This window comes from Oryx dammah, unplaced genomic scaffold (genome assembly GCF_014754425.2).
Source record: "Oryx dammah isolate SB20612 unplaced genomic scaffold, SCBI_Odam_1.1 HiC_scaffold_10, whole genome shotgun sequence".
NCBI lineage: Eukaryota > Metazoa > Chordata > Mammalia > Artiodactyla > Bovidae > Oryx > Oryx dammah.
In genome coordinates, this window is record NW_024070194.1 from 35108414 (window position 1) to 35131440 (window position 23027).

A 23027-nucleotide genomic window follows, 5' to 3' on the forward strand; every position below is an offset into this window, starting at 1 on the left:
CAAGTGAAAGCCTGCCTGGGCAAAACCTTGAAGGTGCTAGGCAGATGCTGTCAGTGCCCACCCATCCCCATAGCCCTCCTTAGAGTTCTCAGGGCAAAGCAGACGTGCTGGGCAGTTAGAGCCACAGGAAGAACCCTTGAGCCAACAAGCAGCAGAGGCTGGGGGGGTAAACACCCCACCTCCTCGCCACAGGATGAAATAATCCCAAGGCAGCTGGACACAGGCTCCCAGGAGGGCTGAGTGACCTGCTTGTAGTTAACACAGCTGCAGTACCTACCCTTCCGGGTCTCACTTCCTTACTCCCTCTCCTTGCCTCTCAGGATGGTCTCTGGAGTAAACTACCTGCATGCAAGTCCTTACCTAAAGGCCAACTTCGGAGGGAAGCCATGGGAGGTCTGGAAGAGTGAGCTGGATTGGAGAGTAAGGTGGTCCTGAGGAGGGCACCCAGACAGAAAGCCCACGTGGGAAGACCCCCTGGGGTGGCATGCAGCCTGGCACACTTGTTGGCTCCAGGACTTTGTCATTGGACCTTAGCACCCCTGTCCAAAGAGGGCAAACACTTGAGTCATCTTTTCCAGAGGTGGTGCTGGGGGAGGAGAAGGGGCAGGAAAAGATGACCTGGGGCTTCCTGAGAGGTGCCCAGTGACCCTGCCCACCCATCTACCTCAGTCATGGGACCACAAGGGCCCAGAAAGTCATTCTTTGGAGAATGAGCTGCTCAACTATGAAAGGGAATACCCCATCTGTCCTGGTTTTTAGAGTGATTTGGGTCAAGTATTTGGAAGTTTCTCTTGCACTTACAAAGGATATTACCGTGTGAAATCCTGAAGCCTGTGGAAGGCAATATAAAGCAGTGGGTAAGCCAGGCAGAAACTAGTAGTATGCTCCAAAGCCTAGAAAGCCTCTGAGAGCCTCAGTTCCCTCACCTGTAGCACAGGAAAAATCTTACCCAGTGAGGATTCAAAAAGATAACGCATACGGCATTGGGCTCTGAGTATAGTAAGTGCTCAGTTTTAAAAGGCAGAGGGAGGGGGCCAGGATGCTGGTAACAAGCAGAGTGCACCCACTGAGGCAAAGCCAACATACCACCTGGGTGAGACCCCTGAACAAATGCTGCCATGAAGGATCTGCCTCCGGACTCCCTGGCTTAAAGGCCCAACTGGGCAGCCCACCAAGAGCATCTCTGCTTGAGTTGCTGCTGCTGCTGCTAAGTCAATTCAGTTGTATCCGACTCTTAGCGATCCCATGGACTACAGCCTACCAGCCTCCTCCATTCATGGGATTTTCCAGGCAAGAGTACTGGAGTGGGTTGCCATTGCCTTCTCTGGTCTGCTTGGGTTGGGTATGACCAAAGCAACAGAGCAGTCAGAGGGCCGAGCTCAGATATCGGGTCCACCTCACCTGACCAGGCCTTTGCTGCCACTGGTGGGCTACCCAGCAAGAGCAGGAATGAGAAGGTGGCTCAGAGGGCCTGGGGCTCCAGCAAGTGTCAGACGATGACCTCAGGGGGCTCCTCGAATAGGGCCTGTCCAGACCTCTTGCCCCACTGGTGTCCAGAGGAGCAGGCCAACATCACTCTCTGGTGTCCTCTTTACAGGCCTCCATGGACAGCCACTTCCTCCTCAGGGTCTCTGTTCAAATGGGCATGTTTCAGTGGATTCAGCTCCCTCTCATCTGGGGACCCCAGCCTGAACACCCAAAACCTCTGCTGCCCTCAGGTTGCTGGTCACCTTGAGAGCAGACCCAGCTGGCTATTCTCTGAAAGAAGCTGAGCTTGTGGTTCACCACCTGGGTGCTCTCTGGCATGAGAACCAAGCAAAGGCAGAGGTAAAGGCCTCACCTCAGGCTGTCCACTGACCCCCACGCCAGTCCTTTCACTCGTCTCCCATCTTTCCCTGACCCCTCCTCCCTCTTGACCTCATGTCATTTATGACACAGCATTTCTACCTCTGAGGCCTGAGCCTCAGGCTCCTTGGGTAGTGAATGCAATGCCCCGAACAGTGCCACACAGAACAGGCATCTCCCTGCCCTTTCATGTGGCTGATGGAGGTATACTTCTGAGCAGCAAGGCTCCGGGCTAGCACTTAGCTGAAAGGATATTTTTGAGGCTTTAGGTAAAGAAGGCCTCAAAAGAGATGCCCAGGAATTTGCAGTTATCCAATTAAACATGCCAATCCCCAGAGGTCCTGGAGTTCCTCAGGGCTGTTCAGATAAGGACTGACAGGAGGAGGGATGAAGTTCTGGTCTCAGAAGTCTGTGTACACAACACTGGGAATGATTAACCCCTGGCCGGGGGGTATGGAGATCAAAGACCCTAGATGAACAAACAGTCTTGGAATTCTGCAGAAGAAAGGCACTGACTGCTCTAAATAAATATGCTCAAAGGAACGCACACTTAACATCCCCACAGCTTCAGGAAGACCTGGGCTTGTGGTAACCAGGACTGATCACCCCAGCCATGGGGTGGGAATGATCTTTCTGCACTTCTGCCCTCTTTATTGATTCCCACCCCTTATGAGAGACAAACATGCGTACTTTCACCAAACTGAGTCCCGGAGAACCCAAGCCATGGAGCTTCCCTGGTGGCTCAGTGGTAAAGAATCTTACTGCCAGTGCAGGAGACACGGGTTTGATCTCTGAGCCAGGAAGATCCCACATGCTAAGGAGCAACTAAGCCCCTGAGCCACAACTATACTGAGCCTGAGGTCTAGAGCTCGGGAGTCACAGCTACGGAAGCCTGTGCTCAGTAACAAGAGAAGCCGCTGCAGTGAGAAGCCCACGGATCTCAACTAACAGTAGCCCCCACTTACCACAACTAGAGAAAAGCCCAACAACAAAGCCCCAGCACATCCAAAAATAAATAAGTAAAATTATTTTTTTAAAAAGGAAACAAAACCAGTCCTTCTCGATTTGCCCCATGCCTGCCCCTGCTCTCACACTCCTCTGAGGATGTCCCTCCTGCCGCTTTTTCTTTCCCGTGGACTGGGGTGCCTTCCTCTTCTGGGAAGGGGGCTTCCTCCTCATACCAGCTCACCATGCAGCTTCCAGGAAATAGGAACCACCTGGCAGGAGGATTAGATTCCTGGGAGGTGACGGGGCTGCCTCTGCCCCTCTGCAGCTGTCAGCCCTCAGCACTCACGTTGGCCCAGAAAAGCTGACTCCCTCCATCTCAGGCCCCAGAAAGGTATTTGGCTTGGTGGCTAACTGGCTGGCACAGGGCCAGGTGAAGATGGGGGAGGGCTGAAAGGAGGTGCCATGCCTGGAAAGGGGCAGGGGCCGGCCTAGGTCCAGAGTAGTAGGAGGAGACAGGCAGTGAGGGTGTTGGCTGAAGACCACAGTGTCTCAGTAGGGAAGCGGGGTGTGGGAGCTGGGGTATCCGAGGCTCCCTGGCGGGTGGGGCCAGGGCCAGGCACATCTGGGAAACAGACCTCCTGAAATTCAAAGTTGAGCTGCTAGCCACTGGCTCCTGGAATCTACAAGACAAATTGAAGACTGCAGACAGGGACACCCAGGGCTGCCACACTCCGAAAGGACAGCTTCTGGGTGAGTATGACATACTGCTGGACACATGGACTCCTAGACTCAGTTTCCAGGATTTTTCTCATTGCCTTGACCCGCAACTAGCAAGAGGAGGCCCTTTCCCTGGATCCAGGGTGATTGCTCGGGGACTTAGCAGTCAACAGAGACAGCAGAGCAGAAACACACCTGCAGAAATGAGGGGATGTCAAGCAGTGACCTCAAGGCCAGGACCTAGTTGGAAATAGCTCTGCCACTCCCACACCAGCCCACTGCTGCCTTATCTACCCCAATTTGGTCTCCCAGCTGCCTGTGTAATCCTGGGTACTCCAGAAACTCCACACTGAGCAGCTCTCGGCCATCTCTTGCTGGCAGGGCTGAATTCAGGAGTTTTTGTTGGGACCAGCGTGGGATGAGAGAATGCTTGACTCCAGGTTCCCAAGCCCTACAACTGTCTGGAGGCTCCTTTCTTCCCTGAAGGCAACCCTGAGCCTTCCCAAGAAAGAGATCCTAGAACTTGAAGTGTGACCCTCAAAAAAGATCAGAGGCAAACCAGACTCACCTGTGGCTGGGCAGTTCTAAGGATAAAAAGTGGGACAACCAATGTCGTTGAAACTAACAAAATCTCCCTCAAGTCCCATGTTTTTACCCCAGTGGAGCTTCCTCCCTATGGAGGCCTCCCACTAAAGTGTTATTAATATATGTTTATGCAGCAATGTCTGCCCGCTTGGGGAAGAGTTTACAAAAAGGCCACGTCCCCTTCTCTCCAGAAGCTCATGGGATGAAGACAAGCAAAGGGAGCTTACTGGGTTCAAAGACAGATGAGGGAGGCCTTCAGCAAAAGATTCCCTATGGGTGGTAACCCTTGAGTGAATTAGAGGGAAGGGCAAAGATTGGGGAAGGAAGGGAAGGAGGTGCCCCGGCAGGAGGTGCCCCGGTGTACATGCAGGAATGACGGGGGAAGCAGGCAGGGGCCAAGTCACTACACATCCCCGACGCAGGGATCAACCCCCGCTCTTCAGGGAACATCCAGGGCTAGGTTCTCCTGGGAAAGGGGCAGCGAGGTGGGCACATTTGCCCTTCTTTCGGGGTTTCCGCTACATTTAATGAGCTGTCCCGCTGTTCTCTCCAGCCACTCGCCATGTGGTGGGCCCTGCTGCTGCTGCTGCCTTTCACGATAGCGCCGCGACCCAGCCAGGCGGGGCCGCTCCAGAACACCCTTGTTTTCCGGCTCACTCAACAGGGCCCCTGGGGGAGCGGGGCCGGTAACTCCACGGTCTCGCCCTGCGAGTGGCTCCCAGTCGCGGGGGTCACGACCCTGACTTTCGTGAACCGTGGCCTAGAGCGCCTGCCCGGCTGCCTGCCCCGCGCGCTGCGCAGCCTCGACGGCAGCCACAACCTGCTGCGCGCCTTGAGCGCTCCGGAGTTGGGCCACCTGCCGCAGTTACAGGTGCTGACACTGCGCCACAACCGCATCACTGCGCTGCGCTGGGGCCCCGGAGCGCCCGCGGGGCTGCACTCCCTCGACCTCAGCTACAACCTGCTGGCCACCCTGCCGCCGTGCACCGGGCCCGCGCTGCCGGGTCTCCGCGCGCTGGCGCTGGCCGGGAACCCGCTGCGGGCGCTGCAGCCCGGGGCCTTCGCCTGTTTTCCCGAGCTGCGCCTGCTCAACCTGTCCTACACCGAGCTGGGCCGCGGTGACCACGAGGACATCGCCGACGCTACCTTCGCGGGGGTGGGCGGCGCGCCCCTGGCCGCCCTCCAGGTGCTGGATCTCAGTGGCACATTTCTCCCCCGCGGTGAGTGCCGGCGCCGAGTGTCTAAGCCTGCGGGGTGGACGATCCCGGGAGGGAGGGCTGTGAACTTCCTCGAGGGGCGCTGCCCCGGGCGTCTTCTTGCAGGAAGGCTCAAAGAGACTCCAGAGATTCCCTGAGCCTAGGGCACCCTGTTCGAAGCCCTCACTGGTCTGCACTCCTTGAGTCCCAAGAGCTGGGGGCTATCACCTCTGCTCTGCCTGTGAGGAAACCAGGGCACAGAAAGGAGAATGGCTGGCCTGCAGCCTCCCAGCTCCTTAGCGGTGCCTCCACGTCTGAACTGTGGCGTTCTGGGTCCAGAGCCCACAGGTTTAACCTCTGTTCTGCTCCCCAGCAGAACGGAGAATGGGGAGTGGACGCAGTGCGTTGGGGCTGATGAATGGACAAACCTGGTATCAAACATTTTAACATGAAGCACCTGATGTTCAGAGGATGCTTTCATTGATTTCTATTAATACTTAGTTGGCTAAAATTCTTTCTGTGAATGTTAAATCCTTCAAACAAGACACAGAAGAGAGGTGGGAATACCTATTCTCCGGTACTTGGGTATTCTGACTCTGATTTACAAGGTTGGTTTTATTATTTAAAAACACTTCACATGTTGATAATCACCTGTTCCACCACCACCAAGAGAACAAAGAGCAAGAATGGGAAGCAGAGAAGGGGCACGTTCTCCATTTACTAGGAGAGCGGTGAAATGGGATTTCCCAGCCTCCTCCTGCCCCCACCTCCTCCTCTGAGTCTCCTTCCTTACATTACTCAAAGATTTCCCCTGCTCCTGGTAGCCATCACACTGAAGGCTGGGGCTTCTGTGTGGGGTTTAACAAGAGGGTGGGACAACAGCGTACTTGGAGACAGTGTCCTAGAGTCAAGCTCAGCCTTGTTCCTTCCTTGTTGTGTGGCCTTTAGCCAGTCATCGTCCTCTGGGACCTCAGCTGTCTGGGGCTGGAAAGGGAAGGACTGGTCTTCTCTGAGGGCCTTTCCAGCTGAAATGGCCCAGGCTTCTGAGATTCCTGAAGCTGCCCACTGTCTCCATGCTCAGCAATGACCTTCACTACTCACCTGTCACTCTCATTGTTTCCTTAATGCTGTGCCAGCCTTATGGGTCCATGCCTTCCAGAATAGTGGGCAGTGTCCCATCTGTATTTCAGTTCGGTCGGGATGGACCAGAAACCTGCCGCAGCTCACATCCCTCTACCTGAGGAAGATGCCAAGGCTCAGGAGTCTAGAGGGGGACATTTTCAAGACGACCCCTGACCTGCAGCATCTGGATTGTCAAGATTCACCAGCACTTACCTCTGTCCATACATATATCTTTCAAGACACACCTCACCTACGGGTCCTTCATTTCCAGAAGTAAGTGTTTCTAAAACACATGACTGATATTTGCCCATTACACTAAATTGAATAGTAATAACTATTTTATAGAATAAAGTAGACCTTCCTTTTCCTCCCATTGCTCTTTCAAGTCCTCGTTGGGGTCTTGTTCCTCCTTATGCTTTGGAGGATATGGTAAGCACATCCCAGAGAGTCCTTCTGGCCTAAAAACCAACCAACTCAGTGCTGTCCACAGTAATGTTAAAACCTCAAACTCGCACACATGTCAAGTTTCCTTCAAGCCCAGGATGAGAAATTTGCAGTGGGAAGAGGGCATCAGGGTCTTCTCTATTTCTCCATCCACCTGCTTCCCCATGTGTTTATGCAAATCAGCAGCCCCTTCCAGGGCTTGAGCAGCTCCTACTTGCACTGGGACCCAGGGGTGGTTCCCTCTGGGCCAGGGATTATCCCGAGTCTCACCATATCCACCCTCCTTCCCAAGAGCAACTACTACCCTGACTTCTAGCAGGAAGGGCAGCATACCTTTGAAGATGATCTCAAGCCGCCCCCTTTCCTGGGAGCCCACAGCTAGGCCCTGGGAGGCAAGCACCATTGCCCTGCTGTCACTCTTAATGTTGCCTTCTCTTTTTTCTTGACTAGCTCCAGAGTACTCACTTTGGGGCTTATCATGAGGGGAAAGGAGATAGAACACACAGAGCACTTAGCTCAGTGCCTGGCGCATTGTGTGCCCTGCAACATTAATGAAGATCATGGTGGTTGTGATGATGGTGAGATTATGTTGACAGTGATGGTGATAATGGTGTCTCATGATGGTGGTGGTGGTGGTGGTAATGAACGGTGACAAGATGGTTGTGGTGATAATGATGGTGGTGATGATGTGGATGGGAGGGATATCCTCTCTGGCTTAGACTCCTCTTTTGAGTTTCAGACTGAAAAAGCATTGTTTATCAGATGTGGAACCAAACTGCCTGGACTCAATCCTGACTCCACTCACCACTTCCTAGCTATGTGAGTTAGGGCAAGTTAACCTATGCTTTTGCGGCTTAGTTTCCTCATCTGTAAATGGGAATAATGATCCGATCCTCCCCTACTGCATTGTTGTGAGAGGAACTGCTTTGATATGTGTCTAGAACAGTGCCTGGCACAGAACAGGAGGTTTGTGTAATAACTACTGGGCATCTCCGCTGGATGTCTCACAGGTCTTTCAGCATCTAGGACATACCTAGATACATAAGCCTGGAGCTCATGGGAACTCTGGACTGGAGATTCCTAAATTAGCATCCTCAGCACAGAGGTAGTTGAGAAAGCATGAAGTGATGGCAGTGATGATGCTGATGGGGATAGCAGGGAAGACACCAGTAGCAGTGATGGTGTTGACAGCCATGAGATGGTTGGTGATGGTGATGATGAAAGCATGGCCTCTGCTTCCAGGAAGCGCACAGTTCTGTAGGGAGAAAACATCTGTCAATTGTCATGATATATTGGGATCAGTAACAGAGGCACATGCCACGTACCATATCATAAGGCAAGTAGGGTAAATGATCAGCTTCAGCAGGCTGGAAGAAGAACATAGTTGTTCCATGTCTTCAAAGGTGAGTCTAAACTCCCCAGGTAGAGAAAGGCAACCTAGACTCCAAGAAAAGCAGGCATCCCTGGATCAGAAGTGGGGACTGCTTCCTCTTATCTCTACACTTCTCAGTTTGCTGCAGTCTGACCACCCACTTCAGCTTCATGATTGAATTGAACCAGTGGCATTTCAGCTGCTATGTCCAGTGGACACTTCTCTATCCCCTAGGCCCCTTCTTGAGTCCTTCCTCCCTCTTGACACTCTCTCTTCTCATCCTTAGGATACTGCTCTGGTGCTTCTCCAGCTTTTCTGGATAGGCCTTCTTAAGGCCCTTGACTATTTCCTCTTCTTAAAACTTTTGTGCATGTCATTACTCACCCTACATGCTTCCTCTAGCACTGTTTCTACCCACCTTTCCAATGCCATAGGATTTGACAAAATGTGGGGTGTTGGCGATGTTCATTCTCAATGGAGCCAGAATGGAGTGGGATGAAGAGTCAGTGTAGGTGCAGACAGCTCTGAAAGTTGGCTCCCTGGTCACCAGGTCCAGCCTGGTCTCCATTCCCAATGGCTCTGTGACCAGCCCTTCCCACCCGCCCTGCAGGGTAGTTTAAGGTCAAGTTCTCATCATTTCCTACCCAGCTAACCAAAAGCCTTCTAACCCATGACCTTCAGGAGTACACAGGTTAGTGCAGGGAGTCTTAAACACTCTTGTGCCATGGACTTCTGTGGCAGTCGCTGAAGCCTGTGGGCCTTTCTCAGAAGTAAGTTCTCATATACCTAATATCCAGTCCCATCACTTCATGGCAAATAGATGGGGAAAATGTGGGAACAGTGATAAATTTTACTTTTTGAGGCTCAAAAATCACTGCAGATGGTGAGTGCAGTCATGAAATTAAAAGATGTTCCTTGAAAGAAAAGCTGTGACAAACCTAGACAGTGTATTAAAAAGCAGAGGCATTTACTTTGCCGAAAATGTTCATATAGTCAAAATTACGGTTTTTCCAGTAGTCATGTATGGAAGTGAGAGTTGGACCATAAAGAAGGCTGCATGCCAAAGAATTGATGCTTTTCAACTGTGGTGTTGGAGAAGACTTCTGAGAGTCCCTTGGATAGCAAGGAGATCAAACCAGTCAATCTTAGAGGAAATCAATCCTGAATATTCATTTAAAGGGCTGATGCTGAAGCTGATGCTTCAATGCTTTGGCCACCTGATGCAAAGAGCCAACTCATTAGAAAAGACCCTACTGATGGGAAAAATTGAGGACAGGAAGAGAAGGGGACGACAGAGGATGAGATGGTTGGATGGTATCACTGATTCAGAGAGGTTCCCTGGCTCAGGTGATAAACAATCTGCCTACAGTGCAGGAGACTTGAGTTTGATCCCTGGATTGGGAAGATCCCCTGGAGAAGGGAATGACAATCCACTCCAGTATTGTTGCCTGGAGAATCCCATAGACAGAGGAGCCTGATGGGCAATAGTCCATGGGGTCGCAAAGAGTTGGACTTGACTAACACTTTTCACTGACTCCATGAACATGACTTTGAGCAAGCTCCAAGAGATGGTGAAGGACGGGAAGCCTGGTGTGCTACAGTCCATGGGGTCGAAAAGAGTTGGACATGAGTGAGTGAGCAACAAATGTAGGATTCCAAAGAAAGCAATTATAGTTATCAAAATATTTTTAAGTGTGTGTTTCAGGACTATGTATGTGTGGTGTGCATCTTTATTTTTGTTGTTGTTCAGTCGCTCAGCCATGACCAACTCTTACAGACCCCATGGTTTCCCTGTCCTTTACTATCTCCCAGAGTTTGCTCAAACTTATGTCCATTGAATCAGAGATGCTATCCAACCATCTCAACTTCTGTGGCCCCTTTCTCCTGCCTTCAATCTTTCCAAGCATCAGGGTCTTTTCCAATGAGTTGGCTCTTTGCATCAGGTGGCCAAAGGATTGGAGCTCAAGTTTCAGCAATTCAGGGTTGATTTCCTTCCTTTAGGATCGACTGGTTTTATCTTCTTGCTGTCCAAGGAACTCTCAAGAGCCTTCTACTGCACCACAGTTCAAAAACATCAATTCTTGGGTGCTCAACCTTCTTTATGGTCCAACTCTAACATCCATATGTGACTACTGAAAAAACCACAGCTGTGACTATGCTGACCTTTGTCGGCAGTGATGTCTCTGCTTTTTAATATGCTGTCTAGGTTTGTCATAGCTTTTCTTCCAAGGAGCAAGCATCTTTTAATTTCATGGCTGCAGTCACCATCTGCAGTGATTTTGGAGCCCAATAAAATAGAGTCTCTCCCTGTTTCCACACTTTCCCCATCTATTTGCCATCTATTTGAAGTGATAGGACCAGATGCTATGATCTTCATTTCTGAATGTTGAGTTTTAAGTCAGTTTCTCACTCTCCTCTTTCACCTTTATCAAGAGACTCTTCAGTTCCTCTACACTTTCTGCCATAAGGGTGGTGTCATCTGCATATCTGAGGTTATTGATATTTCTCCTGGCAGTATTGATTCTGGCTTGAGCTTCATTCAGGCTAGCATTTCTCATGATGTACTCTGTATATAAATTAAATAAGCAAAGTGACAATATACAGCCTTGACGTATTCCTTTCCCAATTTGAACCAGTTCATTGTTCCAGTCCATTCTAACTATTGCTTCTTGATCCGCATACAAATTTATTAGGAGACAAGTAAGGTGGTCTGGTATTTCCATATCTTTAAGAATTTTCCACAGTTTGTTGTGATCTGCAGTCACAGGCTTTAGGGTAGTCAATGAATAAGAAGTACATGTTTTCCTGGAATTCACTTGCTTTTTCTATGATCCAACGGATGTTGGCAATTTGCTCTCTGATTCCTCTACCTTTTCTAAATACTGCTTGTTGCCGGGGTCCAGCCTCAGCAGAGTCCAGGGATATCCTCAGGATGGACGACGTCAGTGAATGAAGAAAGATAGAGAAAGAGATAAGGAAAGAATGACACAGGGTGACCAAGCTTCTTCAGTGAACGAGGCCCGTTTACTTTATTTTCCTCGGGGCTTTTATACCCTGAGTTATACATACAGCAAGGTGAAAAATGCAGGGTCCACTCAACATTCCATCAGTAATAACTTTTATCGATATCAGGTTCCTTCCTGCAAGAGTCTTATTTTTTGTACATCATCTTCTGTCCCGGAGGCCTCTTGATATTCCATGACCTCTTTTTGATAAATGTTGGTCAGCCAGAACAATAATTTTCCCTTAAAGTGTTTCTTCTTAAATTCTTAGCCTGCGTCACCCTTAAAGTACAGAGTTACATTTTTATGGAGCAAAGATTCAGCGGGTTACAGCAAAGAAAGAACTTATTAACTCAAAGTCTAATGTTGCTGATGCTAAGGCTATTACTTGTTTTTACTACATCCTGACTATATGCACTCCCAGGAACACAATGGATAAGGGATGTGAGAACTTGGCAGCAAGCATAGGCTCAACAATGTTGCAAGAGTCTGGATAAACCTGCCAAGTAAGCTAGAATGCTAACAGGGGGTTTGAAACACTCCTTTCATGCCCAGGAGATTTATCAACTAGAACCCTAAGTTAACTCTTTCCAGAGAAAGGTGGTCAGGGATAACTCCCTGTTAATGTCAGAGGAGTTGATGAAAGGCATAAAATAGTAAGATAGACAGATTCTGGTTTGGCGGTAGATGCTCGAGCAAGTCCAGGGGGTCCCTTGAGTCCCGATCTCACCTTTGCCCGTCAGGCCTCTTCCTCATGACCTTTGCCATGGGTGGGATTCTCCACGCTGGCTCCCGGCAGCTTGTATATCTGGAAGTTCTGGGTTCACATACTGTTGAAGCCTTGCTTGAAGGATTTTGAGTATAACCTTACTAGCATGCAAAATGAGTGCAATTGTGAGGTAATTTGCACAATCTTTGGCATTGCCCTTCTTTGGGATTGGTATGAAAACAGACCTTTTCCAGTCCTGCAGCCACTCCTTAAATTTAAAAAATCCAGCAGGAGGTCCAATAACTTCAACAATTTTGATGATCATTCAGTTCAGCTCAGTCACTCAGTCATGACCAACTCTTTGTGACCCCATGGACTACAGCATGCCAGGCTTCCCTGTCCATCACCAACTCCTGGGGCATACTCAAACTCATGTCCATTGAGTCAGTGATGCTATCCAACCATCTAATCCTCTGTCGTCCCCTTCTCCTTCAACCTTCAATTTTTCCCAGCATCAAGGTTTATTCCAGTCAGTTCGTTACATTAGGTGGCCAAAGTATTGGAGTTTCAGCTTCAGCATCAGTCCTTCCAATGAATATTCAGGACTGATTTCCTTTAGGATGGACTGGTTGGACCTCCTTGCATTCCAAGGGACCCTCAAGAGTCTCCTCCAACACCACAGTTCAAAATCATCAAATCTTCAGTACTGAGCTTTCTTTATAGTCCAACTCTCACATCCATACATGACTACTAGGAAAACCATAGCTTTGACTAGATGGACCTTTGTTGGCAAAGTAATATCTCTGTTTTTTAATATGCTGTCTAGGTTGGTCATAACTTTTCTTCCAAGGAGCAAGCTTCTTTTAACTTCATGGCTGTAGTCACCATCTGCAGTGATTTTGGAGCCCCCAAAAATAAAGTCTGACACTGTTTCCATTGTCTCCCCATCTATTTGCCATGAAATGATGGGACCGAATCCCATGATCTTAGTTTTCTGAATGTTGAATTTTAAGCCAACTTTTTCACTCTCCTCTTTCACTTTCATCAAGAGGCTCTTCAGTTCTTCTTCACTTTCTGCCATGAGGGCGGTGTCATCTGCATATCTGAGGTTATTGATATTTCTCTTGGCAATCTTGATTCCAGCTTGTGCTTCATCCAGCCCAGCATTTTGCATGATGTAATCTGTATGTAAGTTAAATAAGCAGGGTGACAATATACAGCCTTGACGTATTCCTCTCCTGATTTGGAACCAGTCTGTTCCAATGTTCAGTTCTAACTGTTGCTTCTTGACGAGCATATGGATTTCTCAGGAGGTCAGGTGATCAGGTGGTCTGGTATTCTCATCTCTTTAAGAATTTTCCACAGTTTGTTGTGATCCATGCAATAACTTTGGCGTAGTCAATATAGCAGAAGTAGATGTTTTTCTGGAACTCGCTTGCTTTTTCTATGATCCAGTGGATGTTGGCAATTTGATCTCTGGTTCCTCTTCCTTTTCTGAATCTAGCTTGAATATCTGAAAGTTCATGGTTCATGTACTGTTGAAGCCTGGCTTGGAGAATTTTCAGCATTACTTTGCTAGTGTGTGAGATGAGTGCAATTGTGTGGTAGTTTGAGCATTCTTTGGCATTGCCTTTCTTTGGGATTGGAATAAAAACTGACCTTTTCCAGTGCTGTGGCCACTGCTGAATTTTCCAAATTTGCTGATATATTGAGTACTACACTTTACCAGCATCATCTTTTAGTATTTGAAATAGCTCAACTAGAGTTCCATCGCCTCCACTAGCTTTGTTTGTAGTGATGCTTCCTAAGGCCCACTTGACTTCACATTCCAGGAGGTCTGGCTCTAGGTGAGTAATCACACCATTGTGGTTATCTGGGTCATGAAGATCTTCTGTATAGTTCTTCTGTGTGTTGTTGCCACCTCTTCTTAATATCTTCTGCTTCTTTTAGGTCCATACCATTTCTGTCCTTTATTGTGCCCATCTTTGCATGAAATATTCCCTTGGTATCTCTAATTTTCTTGAAGAGATCGCTAGTCTTTCCTATTCTATTGGTTTCCTCTATTTCTTTGCATTGATCACTGAGGAAGGCTTTCTTATATCTCTTTGCTATTCTTTGGAACTCTGCATTCAAATGAGTATATCTTTCCTTTTCTCCTTTACCTTTAGCTTCTCTTCTCTTCTCAGCTATTTGTAAGGCCTCCTCAGACAACCTTTCTGCCTTTTTGCATTTCTTTTTCTTGGGAGTGGTCTTGATCACTGCCTCCTGTACAATGTCATGAACCTCTGTCCATAGTTCTTCGGGCACTCTATCAAATCTAATCCCTTGAATCTGTTTGTCACTTCCACTGTATAATTGTAAGGGATTTGATTTAGGTCATAACTGAATGGTCTAGTGTCTTTCCCTATTTTGTTCAATTTAAGTCTTAATTTGGCAACAAGGAGTTCATGCATTAAGTGATTAAAGCGAAAGTCACTTATTTGTGTCCTACTGTTTGTGACCCCATGAACTATAGAGTCCATGGAATTCTCCAAGCCAGAATATTGGAGTAGGTAGCCTTTCCCTTCTCCAGGGAGTCTTTCCAACCCAGGGATCTAACCAGGAACTCCTGCATTGCAGGCAGATTCTTAACTAACTGAGATATCAGGGAAGGCCCTTTGATGATCATAAATGACAGAAAACTACTGAAAAGTGATTTCAAAATATGTGTTTTGTTGGTGATTCACCTGTGGTTTGTTGCCTTCATTCGTCACTGAAACAAATGGTGAATTTCAGTTAGAGATTTGTGAAAGAGACCTCTGTCCAAGTTCATATATCCTGTCTCCAAGGACCTCTGGTTGAGAACCCCTGTAATCTAGTCACCATATTCAGCCAGGAGATCTGTCTAAATTATAATCTGATTGAGTTTTAAGACAAATGAAAACTCTTCCATGGTTGGAGGAGAAGGTTTACCTCTTTGGCTGGCTCATCCCTGGACTCTACTGAACCATCAACCCCACCCCAACCCCGTGCTCCAGCTGGGGAAGGAGCCACTTCCTCTCGGGGAGCTCTCAAGCCTCTGAAGCTCATTAGATGTCATCTCCCCTGGAGCACCCTCTTCCCTTTTTCTCAAGCCCGCCTTGCTCTTGACTCTGCTTACCTCACCCAAAGCCTCCCGTGGGACATTATCTGTGATAGATGCTGGCAACATGTGGGTTCCTTGGCACAGCCAGCACTCTCTGGAGAGGGGGTAGCACCCTCTTGGCTTCTCTGCCAACCTGGCATGCCCAATGTCCTTCACTGTCCTCTCTGACAATGCTACACGCAGGAGGGAGAGGCCTTTGGCAATATTTTAGCAAAAAAAGAAAACAGGGATTATTTAGAAGATAAGTAGAAACTTCCTCCACGTTAAGGCTCTGTCAGTTCAGATGTAGAGAATACCCAGACACAGACACGCCTCAGGACATGAAGCAGGCTCTCCCATCCTTGGCATGTGATGGGAATGCAACATGTCTTTATCATGTGCAAGTTGCAATGTGTGGCAGAAAGGGCCACCAGAGAAGGAAAAGGCTCCTTGGAAATTCCAGTAGTTACTCGGCAGTTTCACTCCCAGGGGCCCAGGTTGAGTCCCTGGTCAGGAAACTAAAATCCCATAAGCTGCTGGTTTGGCCAAAAACAATAAATAGATAAAAATAAGTGAGTGAAATATTACCTACCACATGATCTGACATAATGATATCAATGAGATAATGTTATTATCTGAAATACCAAGCAATGTTGTGTGTGTTCAGTCACTCAGTTGTGTCCAATTCTTTGCGATCCTCTGGACTGTAACCCGCCAGGCTTCTCTGTCCATGGGGTTTTCCAGGAAAGAATATTGGAATAGGTTAACATTTCCTTCTCCTAAGTAATGTTAGTTAGTTAAGTCACTCAGTCGTGTCCGACTCTTTGCGACCCCATGGACTGTAGCCCACCAGACTCCACCGTCCATGGGATTCTCCAGGCAAGAATACTGGAGTGGGTTGCCATTTCCTTCTCCAGAGGATCTTCCTGACCCAGGGATCAAACCCAGGTCTCCCACATTGCAGGCAGATGCTTTAACCTCTGAGCCACTTACCCCAAAATATGGTAATCCTTTCCTTCTCCCACTTCAGGCAAAAAAAAAAATTCCTTTGCAAAATTAAGTGCAAAGTAAATTCCTTTCTAAGATTTCTACTCTAGCTCTGTGAAACCTGCTAAAAGCAGGCATTTGCATATATGTGTGTGTGTATGTGTGTGTGTATATATACACATACATACATTCATACATACACATATATGGGGCTTCCCAGGTGGTGCTAAAAGTAAAGAACTCACCTGTCAATGCAAGAGACGTAAAAGATGTGAGTTTAATCCCTGAGTCCAGAAGATACCCTGGAGAAAGGCCTGGCAACCCACTCCAGTGTTCTTGCCTAGAGAATCACACGGACAGAGGAGACTGGTGGGACAGAGGAGACTGGTGGGGAGTCTCTAGGTTTGCAAAGAGTCAGACACAACCGTAGTGACTTAGGATGCACTCATGCATACACAGGAGAAGGCATTGGCAACCCACTCCAGAACTCTTGCCTGGAAAATCCAATGGACGAAGGAGCCTGGCAGGCTGCAGTCCAACTGCTGTCACTAGTCAGACATGACTGAGCAACTTCACTTTCACTTTTCACTTTCATGCATTGGAGAAGGAAATGGCAACCCACTTCAGTGTTCTTGCCTGGAGAATCCCAGGGACGGCAGAGCCTGGTAGGCTTCCCTCTATGCGGTCGCAGAGAGTCGGACACAACTGATGCAACTTAGCAGCAGCAGCAGCAGCAGCATGCATACACATATATGTGGGCTCCACTTAAGTTTCAATACAATGGCACACACATATGTTCAGTGCCCCACAGGGGACAACTGTCAGGTGCCCATCAGCCAGGAGTGTTAGAGCAGATCTGGGTGGTGGGTCCTTCCCTGCCCAAGATATCTGCATCTCCCCCAGACCAATAGAAGAAGGTTCCCAGGTAGATGGAGAAAAGCCAGTCTTCGGCTGGAAGTTGCCTGTGGATACAGTGCAGTTCCTGTTGCTCACGATTCTCAGATTGTAACTAGAATGTGTACAAGAGGCTGGGAGGCTCTAGAAGTTGAGATGGTTGAGGCCAAACACTTTGGGCAGAAAGAGCAGAAAACCAGGAGGGAGCCTGCCATTGCTAGGTGTGGTACATTGTTGGCAAATATGGCCCCAGTAATTCCTCCCCTCATCCCTGTATACATAGCCCTTTGCAAATGTGACTTTGTAGCTGTTCCCACTATGAAGTAGAGTCTATTCTCCACCTCTTAAAGCTGGGCATAGCCCTGCGACATGTTTAGGCCAGGGGGACATTAGCAAATGTGATATAAGCAGAGACTTGAAAGTAGTTAAGCAAATTGGGGCTCACCCTCTCTTGCTGGTAAGACTGGCACACCACATGTGCACAAGCCTCTGGGTGATGAAAGACACAGGCAGAGAGGCCTTGGCAAACCAATGGAGACTCCATATAGGTGAGGCAATCCTAGATCTTTTCAGCCCAGGTGAGCTGGCCCAGACCATAGGAACCACTGAGTCAACCCACAGAATCATGAAAAAGAATAAACATGTATTGTTTTAAGTTAAGCTAGTAAGAGCTAACTGATACACTTCAGTGAGGCATCTTCCAAAGGACTGGTGTGGAATGCCATCACCTACAGTCCAACAGCAGTAGTATACAGCATTTTCTCATTAAGAACATATGGATACCTATGGCTGACTCATGTTGATGTTTGACAGAAAACAACAAAATACTGTAAAGCAATTATCCTTCAATTAAAAAATAAATTCAAAAAAATTTTTGCACTTTCTTCACTGGTCTATAATAACAATATCATACTTTTATGTAGAGATCTACATTTATAAGTACTTTTATAATCACAGACTCTTTTTTATATAGCCAGCAGGGAGAATTGTCTCCATTTGTTATGAGAGGTGATACTGACTAGGTTAGGTTGGTATCTCCACAGATTAAAAAAAAAAATCCAAGGTCATTAATAGTTTTTTCAAAGCAAACTAACCCCTAACAGAATGGTTTTCCCATGACGCTACTGTGGCTCTCTGGGTTTAGTGTTGACCTAATTGTACAAGCCTGAGTTAATTAATTTTTGTGTGTTTCAGCTGCAACTTGAGTTCCTTCCATCCTTGGAATTTGCATTCCTCCCAGGTCCTGTCCATCAACCTCTTCGGCAACCCTCTCACTTGCAGTTGTGAGTTGTCCTGGCTCCTCAAGGATGCAAAGAGGATTGTCCTAAGCAGGTAACACGTTTAAAAAGCAGGTGACTGAGGGGTGAGGATCAAATCTCTGGGGCTGAAGTTCTCACAGCTTGTATCCTGCTCATGTAACAATGCTGGGCAGGTTGGCAGTGCTGGGTGGGGCAACTGTTCCCCATGTAGTCACAGTCAGAGACCCAGGAAATGAAGGCTCTGCCTCCATCCCAGCAAGCCTGAGGAGCAAAAAGCTGGAGGAGCCCACTCAGGAGGCTTTAAAGGGCCAGGCCATCACTTTCATCCATATCCCATTGGTCAGATTAACTTAGCAGGTCAAGCCTACTGCATTGGTGGCTGGGAAATGTAGTGTAGCTGTGTGCCCACTAGGAAAACAAAATGGGCTAAGTAAACAGCTAACTCTAAAGTGGAGTTAGCATTGCTCATTTTACAAACAAGCGAACTGGGGCAAAAAGAGGAAGGTACTTGCTTAGATTCATGCAGCCACTGGGTGGAGGAGGCAGGATCTACTGTCTTCCAAAATTCTGCTCTTGGGACTTCCCCGGCTGTCTGGTCATTAAGACTCTGCTGCTTCCAGTGCAGGGGACCCCGGTTCCATCCCTTATTGGGGAACTAAGATCCCATGTGTGGCCAAAAAAAAAAAAAAGACACAAAAATGTGTTCCACTGAGTTCCCAGCACAGAGCCTGGCTTTCTGTGGCATTCAGTCCAGTGTCAGTGGGCTTATAAAGCTCTCATGGGACAGAAGCCTGAATATCAAGTGGGGCTCAGTCTGCCATCCCTCACCCCTTCATCTTGCCTATAGCACCAGTCTCTTTGCAGTGAATGAAAAGGTTGAGAGTTCAAGCTCTTCACACCACTTACTACTATTGATTTTGGCTGTTACTTAATCTCTTTGTGCCTCTACCTCCTCATCTGTAAAATGGGTATAATAGTGCCTATCTCATGAGGTCAGTCAGTCAGTTCAGTCACTCAGTCGTGTCTGACTCTTTGCGACCCCATGAATTGCAGCACGCCAGGCCTCCCTGTCCATCACCAACTCCTGGAGTTCACTCAAACTCACGTCCATCGAGTCAGTGATGCCATCCAGCCATCTAATCCTCTGTCGTCCCCTTCTCCTCCTGCCCCCAATCCCTCCCAGCATCAGAGTCTTTTCCAATGAGTCAACTCTTCACATGAGGTGGCCAAAGTACTGGAGTTTCAGCTTTAGCATCATTCCTTCCAAAGAAATCCCGGGCTGATCTCCTTCAGAATGGACTGGTTGGATCTCCTTGCAGTCCAAGGGACTCTCAAGAATCTTGTCCAACACCACAGTTCAAAAGCATCAATTCTTCGGCACTCAGCCTTCTTCACTGTCCTACTCTCACATCCATACATGACCACTGGAAAAACCATAGCCATCTCATAAGGTAGTGGAGATTAAATTGGGTTCTACATAAAAGTGTTAGCAATTGTCCCTAGGATGTAACAAAGTACTCAAAAATATTTTAGCTAGTATGAGTGTTGTTACTAATACTCACCACCAGGAAGCAGAGAGGTGAGAATAAAATGACAGACCACACTTAGAGCATCTGACTGCCCTTCACCATGCTCACCCTGGGTTTAGGCTCTGCATTTGCTAGCCATGCTATCTTGGGCAGTTCCTCTTTCTGAATTCCCATTTCCCTTCTCTGTCCAATGGGACTTACAAGGGGAGCCTCCTTGAAGGTCACTGAGGTGACCCATGTTGAATGTGTACCATGTGGTATCCGGCAGATGTGTTACACAAGGCTTGGGAGAGGGATTATCTGCCCTAAGGACTCAAAGCCCAGCACGGAAGCAGCCCCTCTGACTGATGGGCCTCTCCTCTAGGGCGGCAGACATCGTGTGCAACCCAGCTGCAGGATCCAGTGGCACCTTCTCAGCGCCTCTTTTGCTGTCCCAGCTGCCAAGTGTGTGCCATTCAGATCAAAACACCACCCTCCTTGATTCCAACCCACCCTCCCCGGTCATCTCCACCCACACACCATCTGCTCAGGGTTCCTCCACCTTGCAGAGGACAACACCCTCCGCACCTGCGGGAGGCCAACGGAGCGTCACCAAGTTTCCCTCCCTCCCTGTGGATTCCCCGACAGGAGCCGCCGCCGGGCTGCGGCACAGCATTACCAAGGATGGGGCCGCTCCCTCCACTACTGTCTCTCCAACAGGTTCGAGCAACTCTGGCGACCCACCTAAGGCTGTGAGCACGGCCTGGACAGAGCACCAAGAATATGCTACCGGGCTTATCCTGGAGCCTAATATCTCAGCGGCCTCCATCCCATGGGCCAGCAGACACCCTGGTCTCTCCTCTGCCTCCCGGGACTCAGTAAGCCTGCCTCAGCCCGCCTGGGAGACACGAGCCACCCCGCAGGCTCCCCACCCGCCTCCTTCCGAGCGCGGGATTCCTGTCCTGCTGCAGGATGACTCCAGGGAGGAGGAGGAAGAGGAGAGCGGAAAGGAGGAGGTAGGGGCGCCAGCCTGGGATGTACCCTGCGATTACCACCCCTGCAGGCACCTCCAGACACCGTGCGCAGAGCTTCAGCGACGCTGGCGGTGCCGGTGCCCCGGCCTCAGCGGAGAAGACACCCTGCCAGACCCTCCCAAGCTGCAGGCGGTGGCAGAGACCACCGACACGTCGGCACTAGTGCGCTGGTGTGCCCCCAACTCAGTGGTGCGCGCCTACCAAATCCGCTACGCACCGGAGGGCTGGCCAGGGAACCAGTCGGTGGTGGGGGACGTATGTGCCACCGCGCGCCAGCACGCCCTGCACGGGCTGTTACCGGCCACTGCCTACCGGGTGTGCGTCCTGGCAGCCAATGGCGCGGGACTGAGCCGGCGCGGGGCGTGCGCCGCCTTCACCACCGGGCGCAGCCCGGTGCTTGTCACAGCGGGGCTGGGCTCCGCTGGCGGCCTGCTGCTAGTCAGTACAGCGCTGCTGGCCACCGGTCTCTGCCGCCGGGGCCGGACGCCACGCACCCCGCCCTGCCACACGCAGCTGCTGGCCTACCGCAACCCCGCCTTCGTCCCTGTGCCCGCAGCCCCGCTCTGACAGGCAGGTGTTCACTGAGCATCCACCGCCAGCATGGAGAAGGTGGTCCCGGGGTCTGGAAAGACCCGTCTGTCTATTGCTTCCTCAAGGCTTGCGCTCCTTGGGCACATCCGTGGCACTGGTCGAGCTGGGATGCTCAGCCCCGGAACCTCTGCCTTCCCTTCTTGCTGCTTCTCTCTGTTCCCAGAAAAGTTATGGGTCACCTTGCTGGGCACCCTGTGTCCCTCAGCATCCAGCCGCTACTGTCCTGTTGGAAGCGACATCTTCAAGTCATTTCCGTAAAGTTCCCTCAAGGTCCAACTCTGGCTAAGGCTCTCCGGCTGAGATCGACTCCAGCGGATTCTCTCCCCAGCTCCCTGTTCCACACACCCTGACCGCCCCCCTCGCAATACTTCCCCCTCCCCCCGGACCCCTGCCAGTGGATTCTTAACCTGAGAACCAGTTATGGTCCCTGAAGCCTTCTGTTCATTTCAGGGTATGGCAGCATGTGTACTTCTAGCTTTAAACTGCAGTCTTCTCAGAACATCTGTGAAACACAGGCAGGGGGAAGGCTATCCTTTCAAACTCAGTTAATGCATTTCACTTAAGACCAGGTGGGTAGAGGAACCATGAACTGCTTTTTGAAGGAAGCATGTTCAAGAACTTTTCTAACAGAAAAAAATGAACAAAAGGAAACCCTCAAGGCTCTAGCTAAATGCCAAAGCACTTCTCTGCTCAAATTGCATCAAACTTTCTTATTTTACTTCTATACAAACTTAGGAAGGAAAGTGATTTTATTAAATTAAAATTGGGTCATAGTTCTAGATTTCAGTTTTCTACATTATCATTTATGTAAGTTTCCTGTAGCAGCTGTAACAGACTACCACAAACTTGGTTGCGTCAAACAACTTGTTTATTCTCTTACAGGTTAGGCCAGAAGTCCACAGTCAAGGTATCAACAAGGTTGGTTCCTTCTGGAGACTAAAGGGAAACTGTTCCATTCCTCCCCTCCCCACTGGGGTGGGGATAGAGGTAGGGGTAGGGGTGGCAGGGAGCCAGCAATACTTGGGTTTCCGAGCTTGCAGGTTCCTTATCCATGCCTCCTTGTCTTCTGACAGTCTCTAAATCCTGTCCCCCTTTTTTTCCATTATCTTTTCTCCAGTCTTGAGATATAACTGAGGTATAACACTGTTTAAAGTGTACCATGCAACAATTTGAGACTCCTATGTATTGAGAGATAATTACAATGAGGTTAGTGAATACATCTGCCACGTCATACAGTTATCTTTGTGTACATGTGAGATAAGAACTTTTAAGATCTTAGCTACTTTCCAATATACAGTATTATTAACTGTAGTCATCATGAACTTTCTTGTACCATTTGACCACCTTCACCCATTCCCCATCCCACCTCCCACCTCTAAGAACCAACAATCTAACTCTTGAATTGGTTTTGCTAGATTTCACATATGTGATCATGATGAATTTGTCTTTGTCTTATTTCAGTTAGTATAATGCCCTCAGGATCCATCCATTTTGTTCCAAACTGCAGCACTTCCCTCTTTTTATGGTTGAATAATATTCTATTACATATATATTTTTCCTTTATCCACTCATCCATTGACATTTAGGTTATTTACATGTCTTGATTACTGTAAATAACACTACAATAAACATGGGGAGTGAAGATATCCTGAGATAATGATCTTATTTCCTTTGGATATGTACCCAGAAGTCAAATTTCCCTCTTCTTGTA

The 23027-nt window shown here is 48.7% G+C and overlaps 1 protein-coding gene across 1 annotated transcript; it reads left to right on the forward strand.

Moving 5' to 3' along the window:
* Positions 1 to 321: 321 nt before the first annotated feature.
* Positions 322 to 22962, forward strand: LRRN4 (leucine rich repeat neuronal 4). The gene is made up of 5 exons (XM_040247315.1): positions 322 to 420; positions 4649 to 5315; positions 6482 to 6686; positions 18119 to 18256; positions 20077 to 22962. The coding sequence occupies exons 1-5, from the start codon at positions 322 to 324 to the stop codon at positions 21290 to 21292; spliced, it is 2325 nt and encodes a 774-aa protein (XP_040103249.1). The 3' UTR covers positions 21293 to 22962.
* Positions 22963 to 23027: the final 65 nt, after the last annotated feature.